Source organism: Myotis brandtii, unplaced genomic scaffold (assembly GCF_000412655.1).
Source record: "Myotis brandtii unplaced genomic scaffold, ASM41265v1 scaffold550, whole genome shotgun sequence".
Classification (NCBI taxonomy): Eukaryota; Metazoa; Chordata; class Mammalia; order Chiroptera; family Vespertilionidae; genus Myotis; species Myotis brandtii.
The window spans coordinates 3,851,807-3,876,311 of NW_005370043.1; the positions used below are offsets into that span (position 1 = coordinate 3,851,807).

The 24,505-nt window shown below is 38.4% G+C and overlaps 1 protein-coding gene across 1 annotated transcript; it reads left to right on the forward strand.

Moving 5' to 3' along the window:
* Positions 1 to 23,668, forward strand: MGEA5 (meningioma expressed antigen 5 (hyaluronidase)). Its single transcript, XM_014549456.1, has 15 exons — positions 1 to 97; positions 508 to 605; positions 2,414 to 2,544; positions 2,879 to 3,050; positions 4,694 to 4,792; positions 6,259 to 6,543; positions 9,304 to 9,462; positions 9,920 to 10,533; positions 10,904 to 11,078; positions 14,227 to 14,312; positions 15,271 to 15,375; positions 16,064 to 16,149; positions 16,430 to 16,622; positions 20,261 to 20,420; positions 21,507 to 23,668. The coding sequence occupies exons 1-15, from the start codon at positions 69 to 71 to the stop codon at positions 21,641 to 21,643; spliced, it is 2,529 nt and encodes an 842-aa protein (XP_014404942.1). The 5' UTR covers positions 1 to 68; the 3' UTR covers positions 21,644 to 23,668.
* Positions 23,669 to 24,505: the final 837 nt, after the last annotated feature.

Here is a 24,505-nt window from a genome sequence, read left to right on the forward strand (position 1 = left end):
GCATTTTGAAACTTGAAAATAATTTCATTCTTACTTTGAATCCAGGATTTTATGGAAGACCTTGGGTTATGGAACAGAGAAAAGAACTCTTTAGAAGGTAAATTTTTATTTTATGATGGAGAGTCTTAGATCATTAACATTTCCTTTTGTTTGAAGAAATACTAACAAGAAGCTAGATGCAATTTGATGATTTCTCAGTTGTAGAACTTGGTCTTTTACCTCTTCTAAACCTAGGCCATTGGTTTTCAGACTTCCCTGGGGAAGCTAAATATATTTTGGGCTTCACCTGCCTCATTCGGAGTAATTGTGTTTTTAGTTAAGATTGTTTAATATGCTGACATTTGTTGTAATATTTTTTACAATTCTACTGGATTACAAAAAGGTTAAAAGCTACTTCCCAGAATATTATTAGCTTTTTAAGAGATGCTTCAATAAAGGGGGAAAAATGAGATTTACAGCCTATGCATGTGCCTGTTTATACATAATGCCATTTTCTTTCCCCTTAAGGCTCCAGAAATGGGAATTAAATACATACCTGTATGCCCCAAAAGATGACTACAAACATAGGATGTTTTGGCGAGAGATGTATTCAGTGGAGGAAGCTGGTAATCTTTTTCTTTTTTATCCATAAATTTAGAATATGTGAAGAAAACAGCTATATTTTTAATATAGTGGTACAAGAATTTTATTAAGTATTTTTTCACTTTGTAGGTAGTTCTATTTGGTAACTACATGAGTTAGTGCAGATTAAAAGACTAGTGCTAACTGTGCATAGCCATGGTGTTTTTCATGGGTATGCTAGTCTGACTCCATCTGTTCTGTGGTCATAAATTGTACATTTTAACTTCTGCCAGTGGTGTAAATAGTGGGCTGCTGGATGAAAGGGTGCTGAAGTAGGGGTAGGCCTGGAGCCAGGCAAGTGAGGCACCCATCTTGGACACAAACGTTATGTGATTCAAAAACAAAATCGGGGGATAAATAATATTTCATGCAATTTTTTAAAACCAAAGTTAATGCAACAAAAAAATCCATTAACAAAATACCAACATTTTAAATAAAGATAGGATCAGTATTATTAATCCTTCTGCTTTAGGCTTAAGTATGTTTTGGTCTTGACTACTTGATTACTATTACTGGTCCTGTCTTTATTTAAAATAAAGACCTCACCAGAGTCCAGGCCTGTACTGAAGTGAAAAGCAATCTCAAACTGTCCTTATATGTGTTTTTATGTTGAGTTAGTTATATAAAACTCATAAATAAAGTAGTATATCACAAAACCTCCTTGTAAATTAGATAAATGGTGCTTTTTTTCTTTAAATAAGAGAATGGCTTTGTTCTTTTTTTTAATTTAATATATTTTATTGATTTTTACAGAAAGAAAGGGAGAGGGATAGAGAGTTAGAAACATCAATGAAAGAGAAACATCAAACAGCTGCCTCCTGCACACTCCCCACTGGGGATGTGCCCGCAACCAAGGTACATGCCCTTGACCAGAATCGAACCTGGGACCGTTGAGTCCGAAGGCCGATGCTCTATCCGCTGAGCCAAACCGGTTAGGGCTGTTCTTTTTTTTTAAAAATATATTTTTATTGATTTCAGAGAGGAAGGGAAAGGGGGAGAGAGATAGAAACATCAATGATGAGATAGAATCATTGATTGGCTGCCTCCTGCATGCCCCACACTGGGGATTGAGCCCGAAACCCCGGCATTTGCTCTTGGCCAGAATCTAACCCGGGACCCTTCAGTCTGCAGGCTGATGCTCTACCCATTGAGCCAAACCGGCTAGGGTGACAAGTGGTGCTTTTATAGGGCGACTTGAGTGAATGGGGAAACATTTTCATACTTGGAATTAAATGATATACATATGTAGCAAACAAGATGTTTGGTTATAGAGCCCAGCCAAGGCACTAAAGACAGAAAGTTTTCTTAAATTATGAAGAAGCAATTAAAACTTAATCCCATTTCCATTGAGTGTTGTTTACTACTTTATATAAGTGTCTTCAACTTAATTGTTTTCTGGAGATGCTGGTAATGAACTTTAATGTGATCCATAATCAATATGTATTTTGAGATACCACTGAAACTTATTTAAAGATATATTCTGTGTTGTGCAATAGTGTTTCAGTTTATATAGGAAAACTGTAGCATTTTTTAAAAACTTAAAATCTGTAATGAGTATTTTTCCTATAGTTACAAAGATGAGGGGGCAGGATTGTTAAGGCCATCACTTAACCCTGTTTTTTAAGAAAACGTTATTCTTTTTATTGTCACATTGAACATAACAATTTTGTGAAATTAAGGGATTTCCTTTCTTAACTCATTGTAAATTGGAGAAAGTGACCTCTTCAATCAAAAGGTGAGGTTCTTTTAGTTTTCTGTGCTGCTTTCTAAAAACATGGACTCTGTTCTTTAGAACAACTTATGACTCTCATCTCTGCTGCACGGGAATATGAGATAGAGTTCATCTATGCTATCTCACCTGGATTGGATATTACCTTTTCTAATCCCAAGGAAATATCTACATTGAAACGCAAACTTGACCAGGTAACTTCCTTAACTTTTTCATTCTTTTTTCCTGAATCAGTACCTGAAACTAAGTTTTCTGTGTTGCTTTTATGATGTTAAAAGGAAACCAAGTTCATACTTTTTGTTTCTGTACAGATTTTTTATTTTAATGCTTTTGATAGAAGGGTATTTTCTAAAGTTTACTGGAGGTATCAGTGCTTCTCAGACTTCATTTTGCATAAGAACTTTCTTAAAAGAATGATTACAAGTGACTTTTAAATATAACTATTAGGTATATACTTTAATTTTTGGAATTCTATATTTTTTACTCTAAGATGAGCTGGTAAGGCCTCTTGTTTTTTTCTTTCCCTAGGTTTCTCAGTTTGGGTGCAGGTCATTTGCCTTGCTTTTTGATGATATTGACCATAATATGTGTGCAGCAGATAAAGAGGTATTCAGTTCTTTCGCTCACGCTCAGGTCTCCATCACAAATGAAATTTATCAGTACCTAGGAGAGCCAGAAACTTTCCTCTTCTGTCCCACAGGTATTGTATATAATAGCTTTATATTTAGTCTTGAAGTACATAACTCTCAAAGGACCATGTTTGGGCTTCATTGTGCTGTACCCCCTCCCTTGGGTGTATAAAGATAGAAATTCTTTTTCTAGAAGATAATTCTCAAGGTCTTAAACTGGAGAAATTTTAGGACCTAATAAATGATAACTGAATAGGCAAAAGATTTTATGTATTTTTAGTACTAGAAGTACAGTAATCCCCCCTTATCCATGTTTTCGATTTCTGCAGTTTCAGTTAACCAGGGTCAACCACGGTTGGAAAATACTATGTTACCCACTTACTAGTCATTTAGCTGTTTGGTTGTCAGATTGACTGTTGAGGCATTGCAGTGCTTGTGGTCAGGTAATCCTTATTTTACTTAATAATGGCCCCAAAGTGCAAGAGTATTGATGCTGGCAGTTCAGATATGCCAAAGAGATGCTGTAAAGTGCTTCCTTTAAGTGAAAAGGCGTGCACAGTACAATAAGATATTGTGAGAGACCACATTCACACTTAGTGCAATATATTGTTATAATTTTTCTATTTCATTATTAGTTGTTAATCTCTTACTGTGCCTAATTTATAAATTTAACTTTATCATAGGTTTGTATGTATAGGAAAAAACATAGTATATATAGGGTTCAGTACCATCTGAGGTTTTAGGCATCCACTGGGGGCTTGGAACATATCCCCCAGCAGATAAGGGGGAGCTACTGTATATGGACATTACATTTTCAGGATTTTTAGTATTATCAAAATGAAAATTAGAAAAAAACACATTTACATAGCTTTTAATTTAGTAATTTCTCATTTCTTCCTGCTGCTTCTTTTTTTTTGCCCATATATCTCTGTCCTTTATCATTCCTCCCATTCCCAACTAGGCTCTTTCAGAAGTCAGCATAGAAAGCTTAATAATTTTTTCCCTTTTTCCTCCCCTCCTTCCTTTCCTGGTTCCTTCCATTGAAAATGTTTTAGTCTCTTTTAATTGCCTCTCAAAATTCAGCTTATAAGAAATTTTCCCAAGAATTAACTTCTTATTCAGGAAGAGATAAATAAGTTCTAAGAAATTTTAGACAATTTATTTAACTTTGTGTGTCTGTCTGTCTGGGGTATTGTGAACCAGTAACCTTATCTTGGTGGTCTGATACTACATGAGTACTCAAATAATGTTCAATAAGATTATACTGGGAATTAACTTAATTCACTCTAAATTATAATTTAGTTGCAGTTGAGTACTAATAGCCATGAACATAATGTTGCATTCTTTGTTACAGTGTTATCAATTCAGTCTATTTGGCCTCTGATTGTAACTCAGAAAATGGAGACAAGTCAGAATTATGTAGAAAATGCTAAAGTCTTAAATTATTTCTGCAATAAACTTTCATGATCATAGGATTGATCTGTACTCTAATATTGGAGGAAGAATATTAGGTTTTATGAATTGACTTTTTAAAAAAATGAATTGATTCTTAAATGAACTTCCCATTTGCATTTACTTCCTTTGGAGCATGACAATGGAGGCCTTTTATCTTTCGATGAGAAGAATTTAGAATTAGTAGACATATTTTTCCCATTTAAAAACTCATGACTGTTGCACTCCTAACTATTTTACTGATGTTCCCCCTTACATGCAGAATATTGTGGCACTTTCTGTTATCCAAATGTGTCTCAGTCTCCTTATTTAAGGACTGTGGGTGAAAAGCTTCTACCTGGAATTGAGGTGCTTTGGACAGGTAAGTCTTTAAGATTTATACAGTGATACTTGAATTAACTAGGACCTAGAGAAGTTGGTTGTTCTGGTTAATTGGATAATTTTTTAAAATTCTTTATTGTTGAAAGTATTACATCTGTTCCCCACCCCCCCATTGTCCTCTCCCAGCCTGCCCCCAGCCCCAGCCTTCACTCTCCACGTCCCCCAGTTAGATACTTCTTAAAAACTGAGCCTTAACCAGAAAATTTTGTTATTAAAATTTTCTTTTTATAAAGTATTCACTCTTAGTAAAAGAAACATCTTTGAGGATTTTCAGTGAACCTAAATATCATTTACTAATAAATAATAGATGTATGGGAACTGGGCTAAAGGGTATTGATCCCAGCCCTAGGAGACCGTTTTGTTATATAAAATGAAAGCTGTCATGCTAGATTGATAGCTAGTAATCAGCAAGCTATATTAGCTTTCATTCTAAGAATTAAGGTCAGAAATCCTCCTAGAGCAGTGATGGCGAACCTATGACACGCGTGTCAGAGGTGACACGTGAACTCATTTTTTTGGTTGATTTTTCTTTGTTAAATGGCATTTAAATATACAAAATAAATAACAAAAATATAAGTCTTTGTTTTACTATGGTTGCAGCAAATATCAAATTTCTGTATGTGACATGGCACCAGAATTAAGTTAGGGTTTTTCAAAATGCTGACACGCTGAGCTCAAAAGGTTCGCCATCACTGTCCTAGAGTTTAGATTAATTGGGGTCTAATTAAGGATATACTATATTATATTGGAAAAAGAAATTGCTTACATAAAAAAACTGTTTCTTATTAGCATACAGTTTGAGGAAGCTTGCCCAAACCTTAAATATTCATACCTTTTGACTAATTCTATTTCTAGAAATCAGAAGAAATATTGGGTTGGGAAGGTGAATAAAACTGAGTAAAAAGACATGCTACTGTGTTATTTATTTATTTTTATTTTAAATATATTTCTTTATTGATTTCAGAGAGGAAGGGAGGAGAGAGAGTTAGAAACATCAATGATGAGAGAGAATCATTGATTGGCTGCCGCCTGCATGCCCTCCACTGGGGTTCGAGCCCGCAACCCAGGCATGTGCCCTTGGCCAGAATCGAACCTGGGACCCTTCAGTCCACAGGCTGACGCTCTATCCACTGAGCCAAGCCAGCTAGGGCTGCTGTGTTGTTTTAAAAAGAAAAATTGTTAGCCCTGGCCTGGTAGATAAGTTGGCTAGAGTGTTGCAGGTTCGATCTCTGGTCAGGGTATATACAAGACGCAACCAATGAATGCATAAATAAGTGAAAGAACAAATTGATGTTTCTTTCTCTCTCTCAAATCAATTAAAAAGAATAAAGAGAAAAATTGTTAGAAAGTATACATATAACAAAGAAAAAACAGTAAAATGTTGTATGCGGTGTATTTTGAAGAACCATGTGTGAGGGTTTTTTAATAAAACGTCATTATTTCTAGGTCCCAAAGTTGTTTCTAAAGAAATTCCAGTAGAGTCCATCGAAGAGGTTTCTAAGATTATTAAGAGAGCTCCTGTAATCTGGGATAACATTCATGCTAATGATTACGATCAGAAGAGACTATTTCTGGGCCCATACAAAGGAAGATCCACAGAACTCATCCCACGGTTAAAAGGAGTCCTGACTAATCCAAATTGCGAATTTGAAGCCAACTATGTTGCTATCCATACCCTTGCCACCTGGTACAAATCAAACATGAATGGAGTGAGAAAAGATGTAGTGATGAGTAAGTATACTACTTAACCCTTGACCTTGGGAGAAGAGCTGGGGTTAACTAGAGGCATTGGCAAGTAAGTGTTCATTTGTTGTCATAGTTTAAGAGGTTTTTTTAAAGGTGTGTTATTTAGTCCTATGAATGAGATGTGTACATATATGGTAGAAGAAGGGCTGAGTGCCTTTGGGCAAGTTACCTAATAACCTCTTGGCCTCAGGTTTTTGTTTTTAAAATGTCACTTAACCTTTTTTTTTTTTTTTAATATATTTTATTGATTTTTTACAGAGAGGAAGGGAGAGAGATAGAGAGTTAGAAACATCGATGAGAGAGAAACATCGATCAGCTGCCTCCTGCACATCTCCCACTGGGGATGTGCCCGCAACCCAGGTACATGCCCTTGACCGGAATCGAACCCGGGACCTTTCAGTCCGCAGGCCGACGCTCTATCCACTGAGCCAAACCGGTTCCGGCTCACTTAACCTTTGACTACTAGACTGACTAGTCTTTTAGTGTTATGCTATCCTTAGAATTTTGATTTAGTTTATGTTTTTAGGTGATTTTATTAATGGGATATTTTAGATGACTAGATATTCTTATCTGAGTTACTTTATTTTTTTATTTTTTAAATATATTTTTATTGATTTCAGAGAGGAAGTGAGGGGAGAGAGAGAGAAACATCAATGATGAGAGAGAATCATGATCAGCTGCTGCCTGCATGCCCCCCACTGGTGATGGAGCCCGCAACCCAGGCATGTGCCCTTGATCGGAATCGAACCCAGGACCCTTCAATTCGCAGGCCAACGCTATATCCACTGAGCCAAACTGGCTAGGGCTGAGTTACTTTAGATTCAGCTTAATGAACATATTCTCATTTTTTTTAAAATATATATTTTATTGATATTTTACAGAGAGGAAGGGAAAGGGATAGAGAGTTAGAAACATCGATGAGAGAGAAACATCGATCAGCTGCCTCCTGCACACCCCCTACTGGGGATGTGCTGCAACCAAAGTACATGCCCTTGACCGGAATCGAACCTGGGACCCTTCAGTCCGCAGGCCGATGCTCTATCCACTGAGCCAAACTGGTTAGGGCCATATTCTCATTTTTTAAATGTTGGCTTACTGATTTTTTATTTAGGAAAAATTTTTAATTGATTTCCAAGTAAGAGAATGCTGATAGTTATTTACTCATTAACATTTTTTTTTCTGGGGAGAGGAGACACTTATTGTTTCTCAGGGTCTCAGGAGTCCTCAGGTTGAGCTAGGATCACTGGCTTCTCCCAAAAGGATGCTACTCCATGGCTATGTCCCGCACCAAGGACAGAAACTGAAATCTGGACATGTCTTCATTCTTGTCCTTAAAGATATGGGACATGTCTGTGTCACAAGTAACATCTGACAGGCAGTGGATCATCTTATTTTTGTTACTTGGAGGGTCATTAACATTTAAATACCTATTGTGTGGCAAAGTGTATCTTCCCAGCACTAAGGGTACAAAAAATAAAGTATTCCCTAATTTTGAAAAACATAGTCTGGTGTTGTATAAAGTATATTGGCAACTGTACTTATAATATGGTAAGTGCTGAAATAATTACCTACAAAGTGCTGTAGGAACACAGAGGGAGAGAGTGATTATTTTTGATAAGCAAATTTGGTGGTAAGAAACAGTTTAATAGAGGAGGGGATACTTAAACTAGGTCAAAGTATGAGTAGAGTTTGCTGGGCATTGAAGGGTTGGTGGTCTGTAGGTGGAAACACTGGACACTGAATATTCAAAGTTATTTGAATTTTGGCTCATTTGGGGATATGGAAATGCCACATTGTGATGCTTGGTGATAGGTAGTTATATAGTTTGTGTTGTTTTTTTTAATTAGGGTGACAATGGTTAATAAGATCATAAAGATTTCAAGAGCACATTTCTATGATACATGATCTGTATATTGAATTAAGTTCCCACCACCCCACAATCAAATCATCTCCCAACTCCATATATTTGGTATATAGTTCTGTACCCCTGCTTCCAGTTCTGTTTATTGAATTAATGCCTCCCTTTATAGCTCAGTCATTGTTACCCTCCTCCCCTCCCACTCCCAAACCCCACAAAATTAGGGATATAATCTCCATTCCTCTGTATTCATGGCACTTAACTCCTATCTCTTGTAAGGCAGGGCATGAAGCATGTTGAGAAGTAGTAGACATTAGTCAAACTGGGCCATGTAAGGGAAATGAGGATAGCTAAGAATAGAGGGTTTTGAATACCAACCCAGAGTTCATACTTAATTTTCTCCACCACTCTCCTGGTTCAGAGCTTTCTCATTTGCTTATTATTTGTGCTCATATGTGGACTCTCTAATCACTTTTACTCTTTCCCCCAATGCACTTAATTAGTTTGCCCGTTATTTTTTCATAATTATTTATCCATTAAGTTATAAGCCCCTGAAGGGTAGGGAATGCTTTCTTTATGAAAAGCATAGTGCCTTTAACCTTGCATTTCCAATAATTGGTACTCGTTGGGCATTTATGAATGACTTTTCCAGTAATTCTAAAATTATTGTTTTTTTATTTCAATTGGGATTTTACATTTAGTAATACATTTATATGACTATTCTAGGTGAAGTTCAGTGAAGGGTCTTGCACTTTTATGTTTAAGGTTTGTTGTTTTGGTTCTTTGCTTCTCTGATTGTACTGTAACAATTAGTGTTTTGCATTCGTCCCCCTTGTCAGGAGGCTTTTGTAATCAGAACTGTTTGTGTGTTTTGTTTTGTTTTGCAGCTGACAGTGAAGACAGTACTGTATCAATCCAAATAAAGTTAGAAAATGAAGGCAGTGATGAAGATATTGAAACTGATGTACTTTATAGTCCACAGATGGCTCTAAAGTTAGCTTTAACAGAATGGTTGCAGGATTTTGGAGTACCTCATCAATACAGCAGTGAGTTTTGGGCCATTTTTTGTAATGGGGTTGGATCACATGGTTGAGTCAAAAAGTAAAGAACATTTGTGCTGTGCCTTGCCATAGGCCCACCAAGCAAAATGATTAGGGATCTAGAGAAAAGTAAAGTTTTTGAAATCTTTTGGTTGTAAATAGCTGTTATCTTGATGGAATGCTAATTTGTTTTTAAAATATTTATTTTGAAATACTTATTTAACTGTTTTTAAATGCAGATCTTCAAACGAGAGGATAATAGGTGTTGGCATGTTTAGGAATGTTTATCATCTGTTCTTTCTCCACTTCCCTGGTGATTTTAGATAAATTGTACTTTTCTCAGGGCTTATATTATTTGGAAGCTCAAACAGGTTCCAGTTTCAGATATGATAAGAAAATGTCTCTAGATCTAATTTGTTCTGTTTCTAATTCTGGTTATTTTTGTGGCAATTTGTTTTTGTAGGTAGGCAAGTTGCACATAGTGGAGCTAAAGCAAGTGTAGTTGATGGGACTCCCCTAGTTACGGCGCCCTCTTTAAATGCCACAACTGTAGTTACAACGGTTTACCAGGAGCCCATTATGAGTCAGGGAGCAGCCTTGAGTGGTGAACCTACAGTTCTGACCAAGGAAGAAGAAAAGAAACAGTCAGATGAGGAACCCATGGACATGGTAGTGGAAAAACAAGAAGAAACAGACCACAAGAATGACAATCAAATATTAACTGAAATTGTAGAAGCTAAAATGGCAGAGGAATTGAAACCAATGGACACTGATAAAGAGAGCATAGCTGAATCAAAATCCCCAGAGATGTCTATGCAGGAAGACTGCATCAGTGATATTGCCCCTATGCAGACTGATGAACAGATAAACAAGGAGCAGTTTGTGCCAGCTCCAAATGAAAAGCCTTTGTACACTGTAGAACCAGTGACTCTGGAGGATTTGCAGTTACTTGCTGATCTATTCTACCTACCTTATGAGCATGGACCCAAAGGAGCACAGATGTTACGCGAGTTCCAGTGGCTTCGAGCAAATAGCAGTGTTGTCAGTGTCAATTGTAAAGGAAAAGACTCTGAAAAAGTGAGTATACTTATTTAGTTGCTTCTCTAGCTTGGATGGGTCCCCATGTTGATGACACGGAGGAGGTATTAAAACAAGTACACTGGTAACTGGCAGAAAATTGACCAGATCTTAAAATATGTTCTGTAAAGTGGATGTGCACTCTACCAAATCTGGTACATAGAGTTCCATAGTTTGACCTTATAGTTAGGAATGAAGGAAAGTCAAAGTTGATTATTTTAGGAATATCTGTTAGTTTGAGTCAACACACACTTTCATTGTTTGTCTAAGTTTAAGCAGGCACCTGATAGCAAACAGCTTAATTTAGAACTGTTCTAGATTATTTTATTAAGCTTGCAAAATTTTGAGTCTTTTTATTGATTCTCAATAGATTGAAGAATGGCGGTCACGAGCGGCCAAGTTTGAAGAAATGTGTGGACTAGTGATGGGAATGTTCACTCGGCTTTCCAATTGTGCCAACAGGACAATCCTTTATGACATGTACTCCTATGTTTGGGATATCAAGAGTATAATGTCTATGGTGAAGTCTTTTGTACAGTGGTTAGGTAGGTGCACCAGGAATAATCTCTTCTCAGATATATTGTCCCTTAAAGAAAAAAAGACAGATTATCCCACAGGAGAAAAACATTTAGGGAATTTGAAAATTTCCAAATCTTTAAATTCTTTGCCTAGAATTTTTTCAAACATGTAGCCTTTGTTGCAGACTTGAGGTACAAGTCTCAGTAAATACATCGAGTACATTGATTTTTCTCCCTTGGGCTAATTCGGCATAAATATCTTGAAAATGTGTTAGAAAGTACTGACTTTAACTTACTCCGACTGAATGCTTCCTGGATGGAACCCTTTATTCCACTTTTGTCTGATTTGGAGATGAGACACTATGAATTGTGACTCTGTAAGCTCTCTGCTGCTTGCTGTGTCTTGATAACATTAATGCCCTTTAACAGAACAATTGCTGAAATGACCTAAGGGGCCTGGCAAGAGGAAGCCATCCTCCCAGCCCTGTGCGCATGCGAGCTTTAGTGGTGGGCTATTCTGGTGCTACTTAGTATTACGTCACATGGCTTTTTCTTTATTTCTCTACCAAGTAATTGGTTTTAGCAGGGGATGGGAATTATAGTCCCCTAAGAACTCCGTTCATTAAATGGACTTCTGTATATCTCCTTTGAAAACAGTAATTTTTTTTTTAATGTTAAAACTTGTTAAAAAGCACCAGCATGGCCAAGTTTCTCCAGAGACCTCATTTCATTTCCAGGTTATCATTCCAGCTGTAAGGAATATGTAATGGACTTACAATACAGCACACAGCAGGCAGCAAGGCTAACTGATATGTCATAGTTTTCATAGTAGTCACAAATAATATGATGGGTTACATGGTCTTGGCTATGAAGTAGATGTGTGAAATACTGTGAGCTTAGATTAAGGAGTAGTAGCAATGAGATTTCTCACTTTCTACCTATATACTTGGGGTTCTTAAATATTAAAAAATAAGTTTCCTTGTGATACAATTAGCAGCTAAGAGTAGTCTCTGATTGTTAATTTGAAAATATAGAACTTTGGGTTTCTCTACATATAGCACAACAGGTAGAAGAGAGAATTTTTACCTTTTGTTAAAAGGCTCCAAGAGATACTTCTTTTCTGTGTTAGATGTCTGCTCTTAGGCTCAGGAAAAACCTCTGTGTTGGTTGTTGGATGGCAATAATTGCCTTCCAGGATTCTGGCCAGAGGGTTATAATTAACTCTGGTAGGGTTTTAAATATTAAATTTCTACTCTGAAATCGATTATTGAGCTTGAGAATGTGTATCTTAAAATATTTGATATTCAGCTTTTAATTCAAGAATTATTAAAAATTAAATTCTTGATTATATAGATATTGTGTTGTTTCCTCTCAGGCTTTACCTCTGTTTTGTGCAATTATGGTGCAGCTTTCTCAAGTTATATAGATAGCTGCTGTACAAGCAGAGCATCTTAGTTTTAAATGATTATCTTCGAAAAGCTTACAAAAAGCTCACGACAAAGAGAGTATTTTCATGGTTCTGTAGTAATTTCAGGGAGTTACCAATTAGAACCCTTTGTTTTCCTCCTCTCTCCAATCCAGCTGGCATTCAGTCCTTTAAAGAATGTGGCTGTGCAGTACTTTTGATTACTAACGACTTCTATTATCTTCTTCCCCATTGTGTACAGATGGGAGAATCCTCAGCACAAGTGTCTACTACTATTGGATGGACAGCGGCAGATGTTCACAGCGCGTCATGATTAATTAGTTTAAATTGAAAGGTTCTATCTGTGAGGTAGCTCAGGTAGATTTAAGGGCAGTAGATATGAACTGAAGTCACGTTTGCGCAGCGACTGAGGCATTAACCATATTTTCATTTACACAGCTCTTCGTACATGCAGCTTTTTATTGTAATAGTTGGAAGTGCTAGTTACATTGTAGTCTCAAAGTGGGGGGTAGGGGAAATTGGCTGATCTTAAAGTTTGAGAGGTACAGTTTTTTGCTGCAGTGTAAATTTACACTGAGCTGTGGAATGGGGCAGGTTCTCTTCATAGCCTAAATTTTGACCCTATTCATATTTATTTTACAAATATTACATTATATATTTTTTTAAAAAATACCCCTACCCCTACAAAATGACAAACCTGGATATAATCTCTTAATGGGCCTGAATTGTCAAAAAAAAAAAATTGGTTTGCTTTGGGACTGTCTGACTAGCACACTATATACCTTGTACTGATGATGAGACTGTTAACTTGAACAGGAGGTAGAATGCTGTCTTCAAATGGAAAAGACCTGTGTTGCGCTGCTTATCTTGTCAGAAGACTAGGCAGGTGATTTTGATTTGGCCTCCACATATTTGCCTTTAATTATCTCTATTGTTAGCTGCCTTTATTGCATGTGAATATGAAGGTGATGAAGTGGTAAACCTTAATGCTGACTTCTGGACCTCAAAGCCTTGCTACTTCAAGCATCTGTTCAGTGCACTGCAAAGATTATAATGGCCAATCAGAGGAGCCAGATGTTGTCATACTTTTAAGAAAAGTATGTCTTAGTTCTGGACAAATTAGGAGCATCAGTTGGCTCTTCTTAGTTCTCAGTTTCTGTCAGGCTGGTATTATTACTAGCCAGTTTGAATTTAGATTGTCTTTTTTTAGAAAAAAATGTATTGTTCTCATTGTGGCTAACTTATGAACAATTTCCTTTATTCTGCTGAACTTAGTCTTCTGACAAGATTAACCCTTTTTCTCCCCTTTGTCCCTTTCCTGTACCCTTCCTCAAAATGTGACTTCAGACAGGTTTAATTCCTTCATGGGCTGTGATAATAAAATGTCTCATTATCTGTCTCATTCATTTCACTTTATAATTACTGTAATTTTACTACAGAGCAAGCAGCTGACTTGATTTTTATAGCCATTTCTAGACAATATATAAACTTGATCCAGACAAATTTGAGACTTGCTTTCCTTCCAACAATTAAAGGGTAGAACTCTTAACATTGATTATTAATCAGAGGAAGGAACATCAGTATTGAGATTCCATTATGAATTTAAAAAAATTATCACAGCCTTGTCCTGAAACCCTGGATTATTGTTGTTAGAGAGCTATTTCCACAAAGTGTTTGTTTGTTGGACATTTGAGACCCCAGGAAATCCCCTTTCTCGTAACATTCTCCGCTTGGATCTGATCTCAACAGGGTGTCGTAGTCATTCTTCAGCACAGTTCTTAATTGGAGACCAAGAACCCTGGGCCTTTAGAGGCGGTCTAGCAGGAGAGTTCCAGGTATCAATATGAATTCACAACTGAATTGACATTTTCTTTGTTTTATGAGAAACCTTATGTTGCGCATCAGATGGCTGGAAGGATTGGTCTGCCGAAGGCTTTCTAGTCCCAAATTCAATTTAGTTACATAGCTGGATTTTAAATCAAATTTTCCTCCTCTTTCACAGTAATTTCTGAAGGAGATGCTGCCAATTCCCCCCGCGCCTGCGAAGCGCAGCGGCTCTAGGTATACTTCACATTGTTTCTTTGCAGGTCGCACAGCATTTTAATCTGCGCCCGCAATGCACAATGCGCGCATGCTTGTCTGCCAGTGGAAACTCCATGAGCAAAAAGGATGAATAGTTACGCAAATGATGGTGAAAGGGCTTATGGATACTTTCACAATTATTTTATAAATAAAACTTACACTTGAAAGAACAGTCTGTTAATGAAAATGTGAACAAAATATGAAGCATTTTTGCTATTAGAATTTGTTCATGGACTTTTCAGGTGCTCTACTTTTCTCCCCCCAACAGGTGCTCTGCTGCGCACAGCAAACTGAAGCGCATTGCTTTGGGGATTAAGCGTCTCCTGGACAGATAACCCTCTTCAGACCAAACCTCTCCTTCTGACATTCTGTTCTGCCATCTTTTAGTAGAAAGATGGTCTATATGAGATTGTTGTTTTTTTTTTAAAGAAATTTGTCATAATTGGAATGGATTTTTTTTTTTTTACTGTAAATTTAAATCCCTGTTAATAAGCCACTAAAACTATGTAATTCAGTTTGGGTAATTTCTATTCAGAAGCACTTCCCTCCCCCAGTAAAGAAGTGTTTATTTTAGTAAAGCATAGTACACCCCTCGTCTTTAGGTCTGCCTGCAGTAGCCAGTTAATATTAAGTTGGTAGTCTGCAGTGTTCACTCATGTAAAGAAATGAGTATCTTCCCAACACTAATCCATCTTCTTTTTCCTCCCACAGCGTTTGCTGCCAATTGATGGGGCAAATGATCTCTTTTTTCAACCACCCCCACTGACTCCTACCTCCAAAGTTTATACTATCAGACCATATTTTCCTAAAGATGAGGTAATTGTCTGTCTACCTACCAACCTGGTGTATGGTTATGGTGCACATTACTATTTTTCCTTTGAACTCATGGTTAAAAGAATTAGTTCTGTCTTAAAACATGAACTTTAGGTAGAGTTAACTAAACATTGATCATGGGTGAGGGGGTATATTTAAGGAAGAACCTAAGGAGTTTAGACTCTTATTATCTTGTGCCAGTTCTTTAATTCCTCCCTTAAAAAATTAGATGAAATGTATTCAGAGTTGAAATTACTAAACAGTCAGAGTGTCTAAATGATATGTTGTCCTTGGCTGATTTTCTCCAATGTATTAGTATTCTATAATTTTCAGTTGGGAAATGCCTACAGGCTAGCGACAGAGAAAAGAAAGCCTGTTTAAAGACAATAACATATCCCAGAAAACAGAGACAGTTTATAGTTTGCTGGATTTTGAATCCACTACTTACTGCCTATATACACTCCCTACAAAGCACTTTTCAGTGTTTACTATAACCATGCTACTTTCTACTGATTTTACAACTATGATTCAATGAGCAAATCTTTATTTAAAACAGCAAAGGTTGATAATTATGACAGGCCAGGCATTTTGTTACCCCCTGTCCTAGAAGTCTAGTCTGACTTACGAATCACATTGTTAAATGATGTTGCCAATTTTCTTGATGTGTTAGTTAACTGGATTATATTTTCAGGCTTCCGTGTACAAGATTTGCAGAGAAATGTATGACGATGGAGTGGGTTTACCTTTTCAAAGTCAGCCTGACCTTATTGGAGACAAGTATGTGATGAAGTATTTGGATTGGTTGGATTTGGGAAGTAGAGATTTTTCAAAGCCTGATAAAGGTTGAGGGGAGGTGATGACTGGAAATACAGTTTTTTAGAAATCCCACGTTTAATAAAATTTGAATATTAAGATGTGTGTATTTCCAGTTTTTTTCATATACCAAGTATAGTTTCCATAGATTGTCATTCAAATACTTTGGGCCTTAACATTACTGAAGTCTGTATTTTGTGTTAGTAACTTACAAACTCATTCTGGCTTTTTTTCTTCTGAGCAGGTTAGTAGGAGGGCTGCTTTCCCTCAGCCTGGATTATTGCTTTGTCCTAGAAGATGAAGATGGCATATGTGGTTATGCCCTGGGCACTGTAGATGTGACTCCCTTCATTAAAAAATGTAAAATTTCCTGGATTCCCTTCATGCAAGAGAAGTATACCAAACCAAATGGTGACAAAGAACTCTCTGAGGCGGAGGTAATGCACAGGTTTAGAATTCCACTATAGTAATTTTTACTGAATAAGTACTTATTAAAAAGTAAGCAGATAAAATTTTTTTTTTAAAGTAGATCCATCTTAAAATCTCAGTGCTTCCTGAATTTCTTATGGAAAAGAATCTTAGGGCTTATTTTTTAATTTTTTTAATTTCAGAGAGGAAGGGAGAGGGGAGAAAGAGATAGAAACATCAATGATGAGAGAGAATCATTGATTGGCTGCCTCCTGCACGCCCCCTACTGGGGACTGAGCCCACAATCCTGCATGTGCCCTTGACCGGAACCAAACCTGGGACCCTTTAGTCTGCAGGCCGATGCTCTATCTGCTGAGCCAAACCAGCTAGGGCTTAGGGCTTATTCTTAGCATGCTATTTTCTTCTGTTCCTTCATTGTTAGGACTGTTTTTAATTTGGAAGCATAGTTATAATACTTTCTTGGGTAAAAACACAGTATAGACAACCTTCCTTTTTTTTCTCTCCCTGTTTTGAAGCACCAGACTTAAGGATGTTATAGTCTCTTCTCTGGGTACTCAGGACAAGTGTAGGACAACATTTGCTTGGTTGTCAGGAGGCTAAGCTGGCTTTCTCAGTAATGCTTTTCTCATAATTAAACAACAATAGGGATGAGCTTCTGAGAGTCTGCTTTCTGATAGGAGCACTTGTTATGTCTGTTCCAACTATAGTGAATATTTCCTCTAAAAAAATGTTGTGCCACATTGGTCAATTAATGATTATTTTGGTTTATATATTGCATATGCATTTAAAAACCCCCCACTATTTTACTTATATATCTACCCACAACTAGCTTTATTCACACGTCACTTTGTAAAGAAGATTTTAGGGAGAGAGAGAGACATTTTTTTGTTCTATTTATTTATGCATTCACTAGGGGCCCAGTGCACGAATTTATGCAACTTGAAAGGAACTGTGGGCCGCGAGGCTGCGGTGGGCACAGGGGCGGGTCTCAGCCCATTCTCCATGTCCCTGCCCGGCCCCTCCTGCCACAGCCCCCTCCACCCCCGTCCCCTGTCTTCCAGCAGCCCCACTCCCACCGCTGCTGCCACGTGCTGATGGCGCCGGCCCCACTCACACCTGCTGACAGTGAGGAGCTATTGGGGCTGACGCCAGCAGAGGGTGTGAGTGGGGCTGGCACCGTCAGTGGGTACAAGCGGCAGCTGCTGCCCCAATTGCCCCTCAGGAGCAGGGGAGGTGGAGAAACCCTCAGGGACGATTGGGGCCAGCAGGCACCGCTCGCACTCGCTGACGGTGCTGGGCGCTGGCAGCAGGTGTGAGTGGTGGCTCCAGTGCCAGCAGCGGGTGCGAGTGGGGCCGTCACCAGCAGTGGTTGCGAGAGGCGGCTGCTGGCCCCGATCGCCCCTCAGGAGCAGGGGGAGGTGGAGAAGTCCTGAGAGGGGATTGGGGCTGGCAGCTGCCACTCACACCTGCTGACAGTGCCGAGCGAGTGCTGGGCAGGACTGCGGTGCGCGGGAGCAAAGAATTTTCAGTAACCAATAGAGGCTTGTTCCCATAACAGCGACTAGCGCCCCACCTTGGTCTGGTGCTCCCCCTTACCTGCTCCAGCATCCTGCTGCGGCTGACGCCTGCCATGTTCCGCACACGCCCCCTTGTGGTCAGCGCATGTCATAGTGACTAGTTGTTCTGTTCAGTCTATTTGCATATTAGGGTTTTATATATAGAGATTGTTTGGTTATTGTATGTGCCCTGACCAGGGATCAAACCTGCAACCTTGGCATATCAGAATGACGCTCTAACCAACTTAGCTATCTGTCCAGGGCCAGCACATGCATTTTTATTGTTTGTGTGTTTGAAATACCACTTGAGGATATTTTTCCATTGATCTTTTAGAGAGAGTAGAAGAGAAGGAAAGAGAGAGAAACATCGATGTGAGAGAAACACATCGATTGGTTGCCTTCTGCACGCGCCCTGACCAGGGCCCTGGCTGGGGAGGAGCCTGCAACCAAGCTACGTGCCCCTGACCGGAATTGAACCTGGGACCCTTTGGTCCACAGGCCGACACTCTATCCACTGAGCCAAACCAGCTTGGGCAACACATGCATTTTAAAAAATAGTTCCTTCTTAAGGATAATTTTTTATGTTCAATAAATACTTTCAGGTGTATATTGGGCTCTTAGTTTGCTCCTCTTCTTTTCTGAAACTCTCCCTACACCAGTGCATTCACATTCTCTCTGTAGGTTTTTTTTAAATCATTTTTTACCTTCTGCCCCTAGCCAGATGGCTTTGTAATAAGAGGCTGGTTGGGAGTGGCCTCACTAAGGATTGCGTGGACACTGACTGCAGCATGCTGGTGACTGAGCTGTTGATGTGTTGCTGCTCCATATCTGACAATTACTGTTTTCAGCATAGGAACATAAAAAGAATGACTATATAAAATGTGTCTATTAACAAACTTTCTTTAAAAAGTGGTAAAATGTAGCCCTAGCTGGTTTGGCTCAGTGGATAGAGAGTTGGCCTACAGACTAAAGGGTCCCAGGTTCAATTCCTGGTCAGGGCACATGCCCGAGTTGCGGGCTCGTTCCCCAGTGGGGGTGTTCAGGAGGCAGCAGATCAATGGTTCTCTCTGATCATTGATGTTTCTCTCTCTCTCTCCTCCCTTCCTCTCTGAAATCAATAAAAAAATACGTATTTTCAAAAAGTGATAAAATATACATTACAGAAAAGTTACCATCCTAATCATTTTTAAGTGTACAGTTCAGCAGTGTTAAGCACATTCATATTTTTTATGCAAGCCTGAAAAATTTTTAAAATTTGATTTTGGCCCTAGCTGGTTTTGGTCAGTGGTTAGAGCATCGGCCCATGGACTGAAGGGGTGCAGATTCGATTCTGGTCAAGTCCATGTTGGGCATGTGTAGGAAGCAAGCAATCAATTGATGTCTCTCTCACATAGATGTTCTCTCTGTCTCTACCCCTTCCTTCCACACTCTAAACATCAATGGGAAAAATATCCTCGGGTGAGGATTAACCAAAAAAAAAATTTATTTTGAATCATTTTAAATTTAAAGAAGTTAGATAATACAGAGTTCCTTTATTTATTTTAAAAAGATATTTTTATTGATATCAGTGGGGGAGAGAGAAAGAGACACATGAGTGATGAGAGAGAATCATTGATTGCCTTTTGCACACCCCCTACTGGGAGACTGAGCCTGCAACCCGGGCATGTGCCCTGACCCGGAATCGAACGGCAATCTCCTGGTTCATAGGTCCATGCTCAACCATTCAGCCATGCTGGCAGGGCTACGGAGTTCCTTTATATCCCTCACCCATTTTCTACATTTGTCTAAGTCTACCAATTTTGATACATTACTATAAATTACACTACTCACCAGTTTTCCCACTAAAGTCAATATTCTGTCCCAAGATCCAATCCAGCATATACTATATTTAGACAAAGTTTTAAAAAGTGAAAATGCTTTAGCTAGAACTATGTTAATTAATTCTCCATGTGATAATTATATGACTGGAGGAGTTATTGAATATTATTTTTTTTCCTGTTACTGAGTTCTGTAGTTGGGATATAAATATAGAATGAGTGGTTACTGAAAGTCAAAAGAGATTCTAATTTTTAGAAAATTCTCATTTTTAGAAAATAATGTTGAGTTTCCATGAAGAGCAGGAAGTGTTGCCAGAAACTTTTCTTGCCAACTTCCCTTCTCTGATAAAGGTGGATATTCATAAAAAAGTAACTGACCCAAGTGTAGCCAAAAGCATGATGGCTTGCCTCCTATCTTCACTGAAGGCTAATGGTGAGTACATATTTGTGGAGTTGCTGGTGTTTGGGTTAGGTGGGGACAGGACTATATTTTAGGTTAAAAAGAAGTGAATTATAGTGAATGTACATTCCCTTCACCACCATTTATGATTTGGCTTCTGAATTATTAGTTGTGCAAGAATTGCATGAGTATTAATCATTGAAAAAGGCTTCTCTTACACAATGAATGCTTATTTTGAGCCTCAAGTAAACGAGAAGTGAACACCTGAGGTTATATTTATTTTGCCAGAAGACTCATAAATGATAGTTGAAAGTTAAATGAACCTTGGGGAGAAATTTCATTTAGGAATGCAATCACCAGTTTTTTTCAAGCTTTAGCCAAGCTTGAAAACTCAACCTTCAAAAATATGTGGCTTTACATAAGTATGAAGTCTCTTTCTGTGAAGGGCCAGTTAATAAGTATGCTAGGCTTTAAGGTCTGCATATAGTTTCTGTTGCAATGCTTTTTAAACGGCCTTTTAAAATTGTAAAAAACTAACTGTAATCTTTGGACAATACAAAAGTGGGCAGCTTTTGAGCCCTCATTAGAAGGTTGTTGATACATGAGAATGCACCTGTTGCATATTTGTATCATTTGAATCAGTGTTGTCCTTTTGTGGGATAATTTAAACAACTCTGCGTAATTCTTAGTGTTGTGCTTGGAACTTAATATTAAAACGTTAAGCAGAGGTATCCTTTGCTTTCAGGTCTCTTACAAACTCTTCCCCAAAAGGTTTTCCTTCTGGAGAAGAGTTTCACTTACAGTTGAATTTTTTCAATTGAGGTATATTTGATAGTTAAGAATTGTATATACTTATTGTACAATTTGATGATTTGGAATATATTTCGAAATAACCACATTCAAGCTAGTTAACATATCCATCATTTAAGATAGTTATCACTGCAGTATTTAATAATGATCATTATTAATACTCATTTAATATTAATACAAATTTTAAAAATTGTAGGCTAATAGACAAGTTCCCACTATGATTTGTTTGAAATATATTAAAAGAGTAGTCACAATTTATATCCACAATTCTACTTATTAATGTATTTTGATTATTTGTTTTATTTCTAGGCTCCCGGGGGGCTTTCTGTGAAGTGAGACCAGATGATAAAAGAATTCTGGAATTTTACAGCAAGTTAGGCTGTTTTGAAATTGCAAAAATGGAAGGATTTCCAAAGGATGTGGTTATACTTGGTCGAAGCCTGTGACATTTGACACTATGAACTGCCTGAAAGTCTCTTAACTTCACCTGGTGGGTGGTGGTGGGGGTCTTTATACAGTTCAGCCTCTGGAGCGGCCACAGATCAGCCAATTGGGATTGGAAACAAAGAAGACTATGTAAAACTCACGCATCATATTTTGAGACTACTCACTGGTTAGAAGATAGTACTTCTGCAAATCCTATATGAAATAGATATGTGGGCCCCTTTTTGGGTCTTGTGTTAGGTGTCAAGACCTCTTACATGGGCTTATAGGAAGGGGGTCTTCAATAAATCTAGTCAGCACTGTTTTCTGCATTTCTCACCTTAGAGTAATCAAAATCATTTGTCATCCTCCTTGGCTTATTGAATGAAATGTCTCTTATTCTTTGGGGACATGGCAGAGATGAGAAAGATTTTAGTGGGTTTCAGAGCCTTCAGGGTGGAAATTCCAAGTCGGATGGTTGTGGCATAGTATAAGCTGAATAAATGGTTTCAATTTTGGGCAGTTATTCTGCTTTTTGTAAAGCTGTGGCCAATTGTCGCCTGTAGTGATGATTGGTTCAGGCATGTTGTGCTTCGTAGGGACAAATGTGCATTTGTTTGTGGCAAAAGCCTAAAAATGACAAGCTTGTAAATTTTTTGTATATAAACTAGCTGTGATCTGCCTACCTTTGTGTTTACCGGTTTTGTAATTTTTTTTCATTTTGAAAATGAAAGGTGTGATTCAGGATGGCACTTTGAATAATATAAATCAATGGAAAGTGAATTTTTCTTTTGTCTTTGGTTGGTTGTTTAGGCTTTTTTTTTTTTTATAGAAGTTTTATTTTTAAAGTGCCTCCCACCTAAGCTAGGCCACAACCACTTTGGGTATAAGAGCCTAACTTCATAGGACTCAATCTGTTGCAAGTGCAGTCACTTCTAGAAATTAACCTCAATATAGGTCAGCATGTGTAATGTTAGTTTGACATCTATCAAGTAGGGTTCAGGGACTGGTTGGTCCCATTTGCCCTCAGATCAGTTGTCCTTTAATTTCAAGACCTGTTACTACTGGTTTTATTAAATCACAGCCTAATTCTTGCATGTTTGTATCGAATTTTTAAAAGAGACAAATAATGAGTATACTTTAATCAATGACTTAATGATTAATTTTTCCTTTAGCCACAGATTCTGAGAGCTTCATGTATTTTAATTTAGATTTGGTGTATTTAAGGGTTCTGAGCATGAGGCTAGCAGGTAATTTCTGCAGGATACATTTTTTCATTATGACTGGCTGACTTCTTCATAGATCCATAACAGTATTTTATTATCAGCTTCCCTGTAGCTTTGTATCAGCTGATTAACTTTGAGCTGAGAAGGAAAGGGCAAGGAGAAGGAAACTTGAAACATGCTTTTCTTGATAGGATTCCATCAGGATGGGCTTTGAGAGAGTCTTCAAGAGTGGTACCTAGAAGGGGTACCACTAGTGACTTCCAACCAAGGCCCATGAGGGGCACTGAATGGGTGAGATGAAGGGAGGAAAGGAAGGAGGCCTTCTCATTTTCAGGGTAGAAACCTCTAACTGATAGGATATAGTATGTTGGAAAGCTTGGACCACGTTTGAATTTTTAAGGGCTGAGGTGTGAAAGGAATATCTCTACAAGATAATGGTTTAAATGGCTTAGTGTCACGGGTTTCTCTTTAAATACATTTTCTACACTAGTGAACAATTGTGGCATTTTATCTGGAGGATTTCAGGGCCAACCTCCTATGGAATCAAGATTTTTAGCGTTCGCTTGTGGCTTCTTGGCTTTTAATAACTTTGGCTAGTCTTCTGGTCACAGATGCTAACTGTGAAACAGATGTCCAGGCCTATACATTCATCACTCTAGGATTGTAAAATGCTATGCTACCTTCTATGGTTGTGAATATTTATTAAGGTTGGAATGACATTACCTTGATTGTTTAGATCACAGCTCAGTTCCTGTAGAAAATGAACTGTAAATTATGTGAAGATCATGCAAGAGGCAAAATAAAACTTGAAGTGAATGTGTATGGTGGTGTACTGTGTAAACCTAATTTCTTTCTGCCTCCTACCTTTTCTCCTGCCCTTCATGCGTCACCTGCAAGCAAGTATTCCTCCTCCCTCTTCATAGCTGTTTCAAGTTAAGGACTGACTGTTGAAGGCAGTCCTCTCCTACCATCTCCAGTAAAAGACCTCCTTTCAGGTTTTCCCAAGGCAAGGCAAAAAATAAGAAAAGTAGACTGGCTCTTGGCCTAGCCACCCTTTTGCCAGTTTTAACTTGGGTGTAAATAACTTGGGAGCAAGTCGTTTGAGTGAGTTCCTGCCACCCAACAGGATAAGGAACATGCTTTGTGTGGTTCTTTATTAAATGGCGACAGATGGGGAGAGTCGTCCAAATTATGAGACAGGAGTCCAAGGGGAAGGACGTTCTGGGATGATTTGGGAGGAGCTCGAAAGATTGCAAGAGTTAGTCCTGCTAGCAAGCACCAGCCTCTGAAGCTCAATGAAGATAAGCCATCTGGATAGTAAGCTGCAAGGTCGTTGGAGCTGGAAGCGTATCTAGGAGAGCGAGTGATTTGGGTACGAGATGCCTGGAGGTAAAATGTCACTTAAGGCTACTCACTCACTCGGAGCAAATGCAAATATGAGCGCATTTCCTTTGCTGGGTTGGGAGAAATGGAGACAGAGGGTGTGACGAGCTGGAGAACATGGAGGTAGGAGCTGCCTCGGAAAGCCTTGGTGGTTGTAAGGAGGGCAACGGGAGCATTAATCCCAAATCCACGCTTCCGCTTCCGTAGTCTCTTCCTCCTTGCAGCCGCGGGCTCCCGGGCGAGGCCGGGCGGGGAAGCCCGGGCCCAGCGCTTCCG

Coding starts and splice junctions, on each gene's coding strand:
- MGEA5 (XM_014549456.1), top strand. CDS start 69: ATGGAACAGAGAAAAGAACTCTTTAGAAG. Junction 16,623..20,260: donor AAGAACTCTCTGAGGCGGAG/GTAATGCACAGG, acceptor TCTCATTTTTAG/AAAATAATGTTGAGTTTCCA. Junction 20,421..21,506: donor ATCTTCACTGAAGGCTAATG/GTGAGTACATAT, acceptor TTTTATTTCTAG/GCTCCCGGGGGGCTTTCTGT.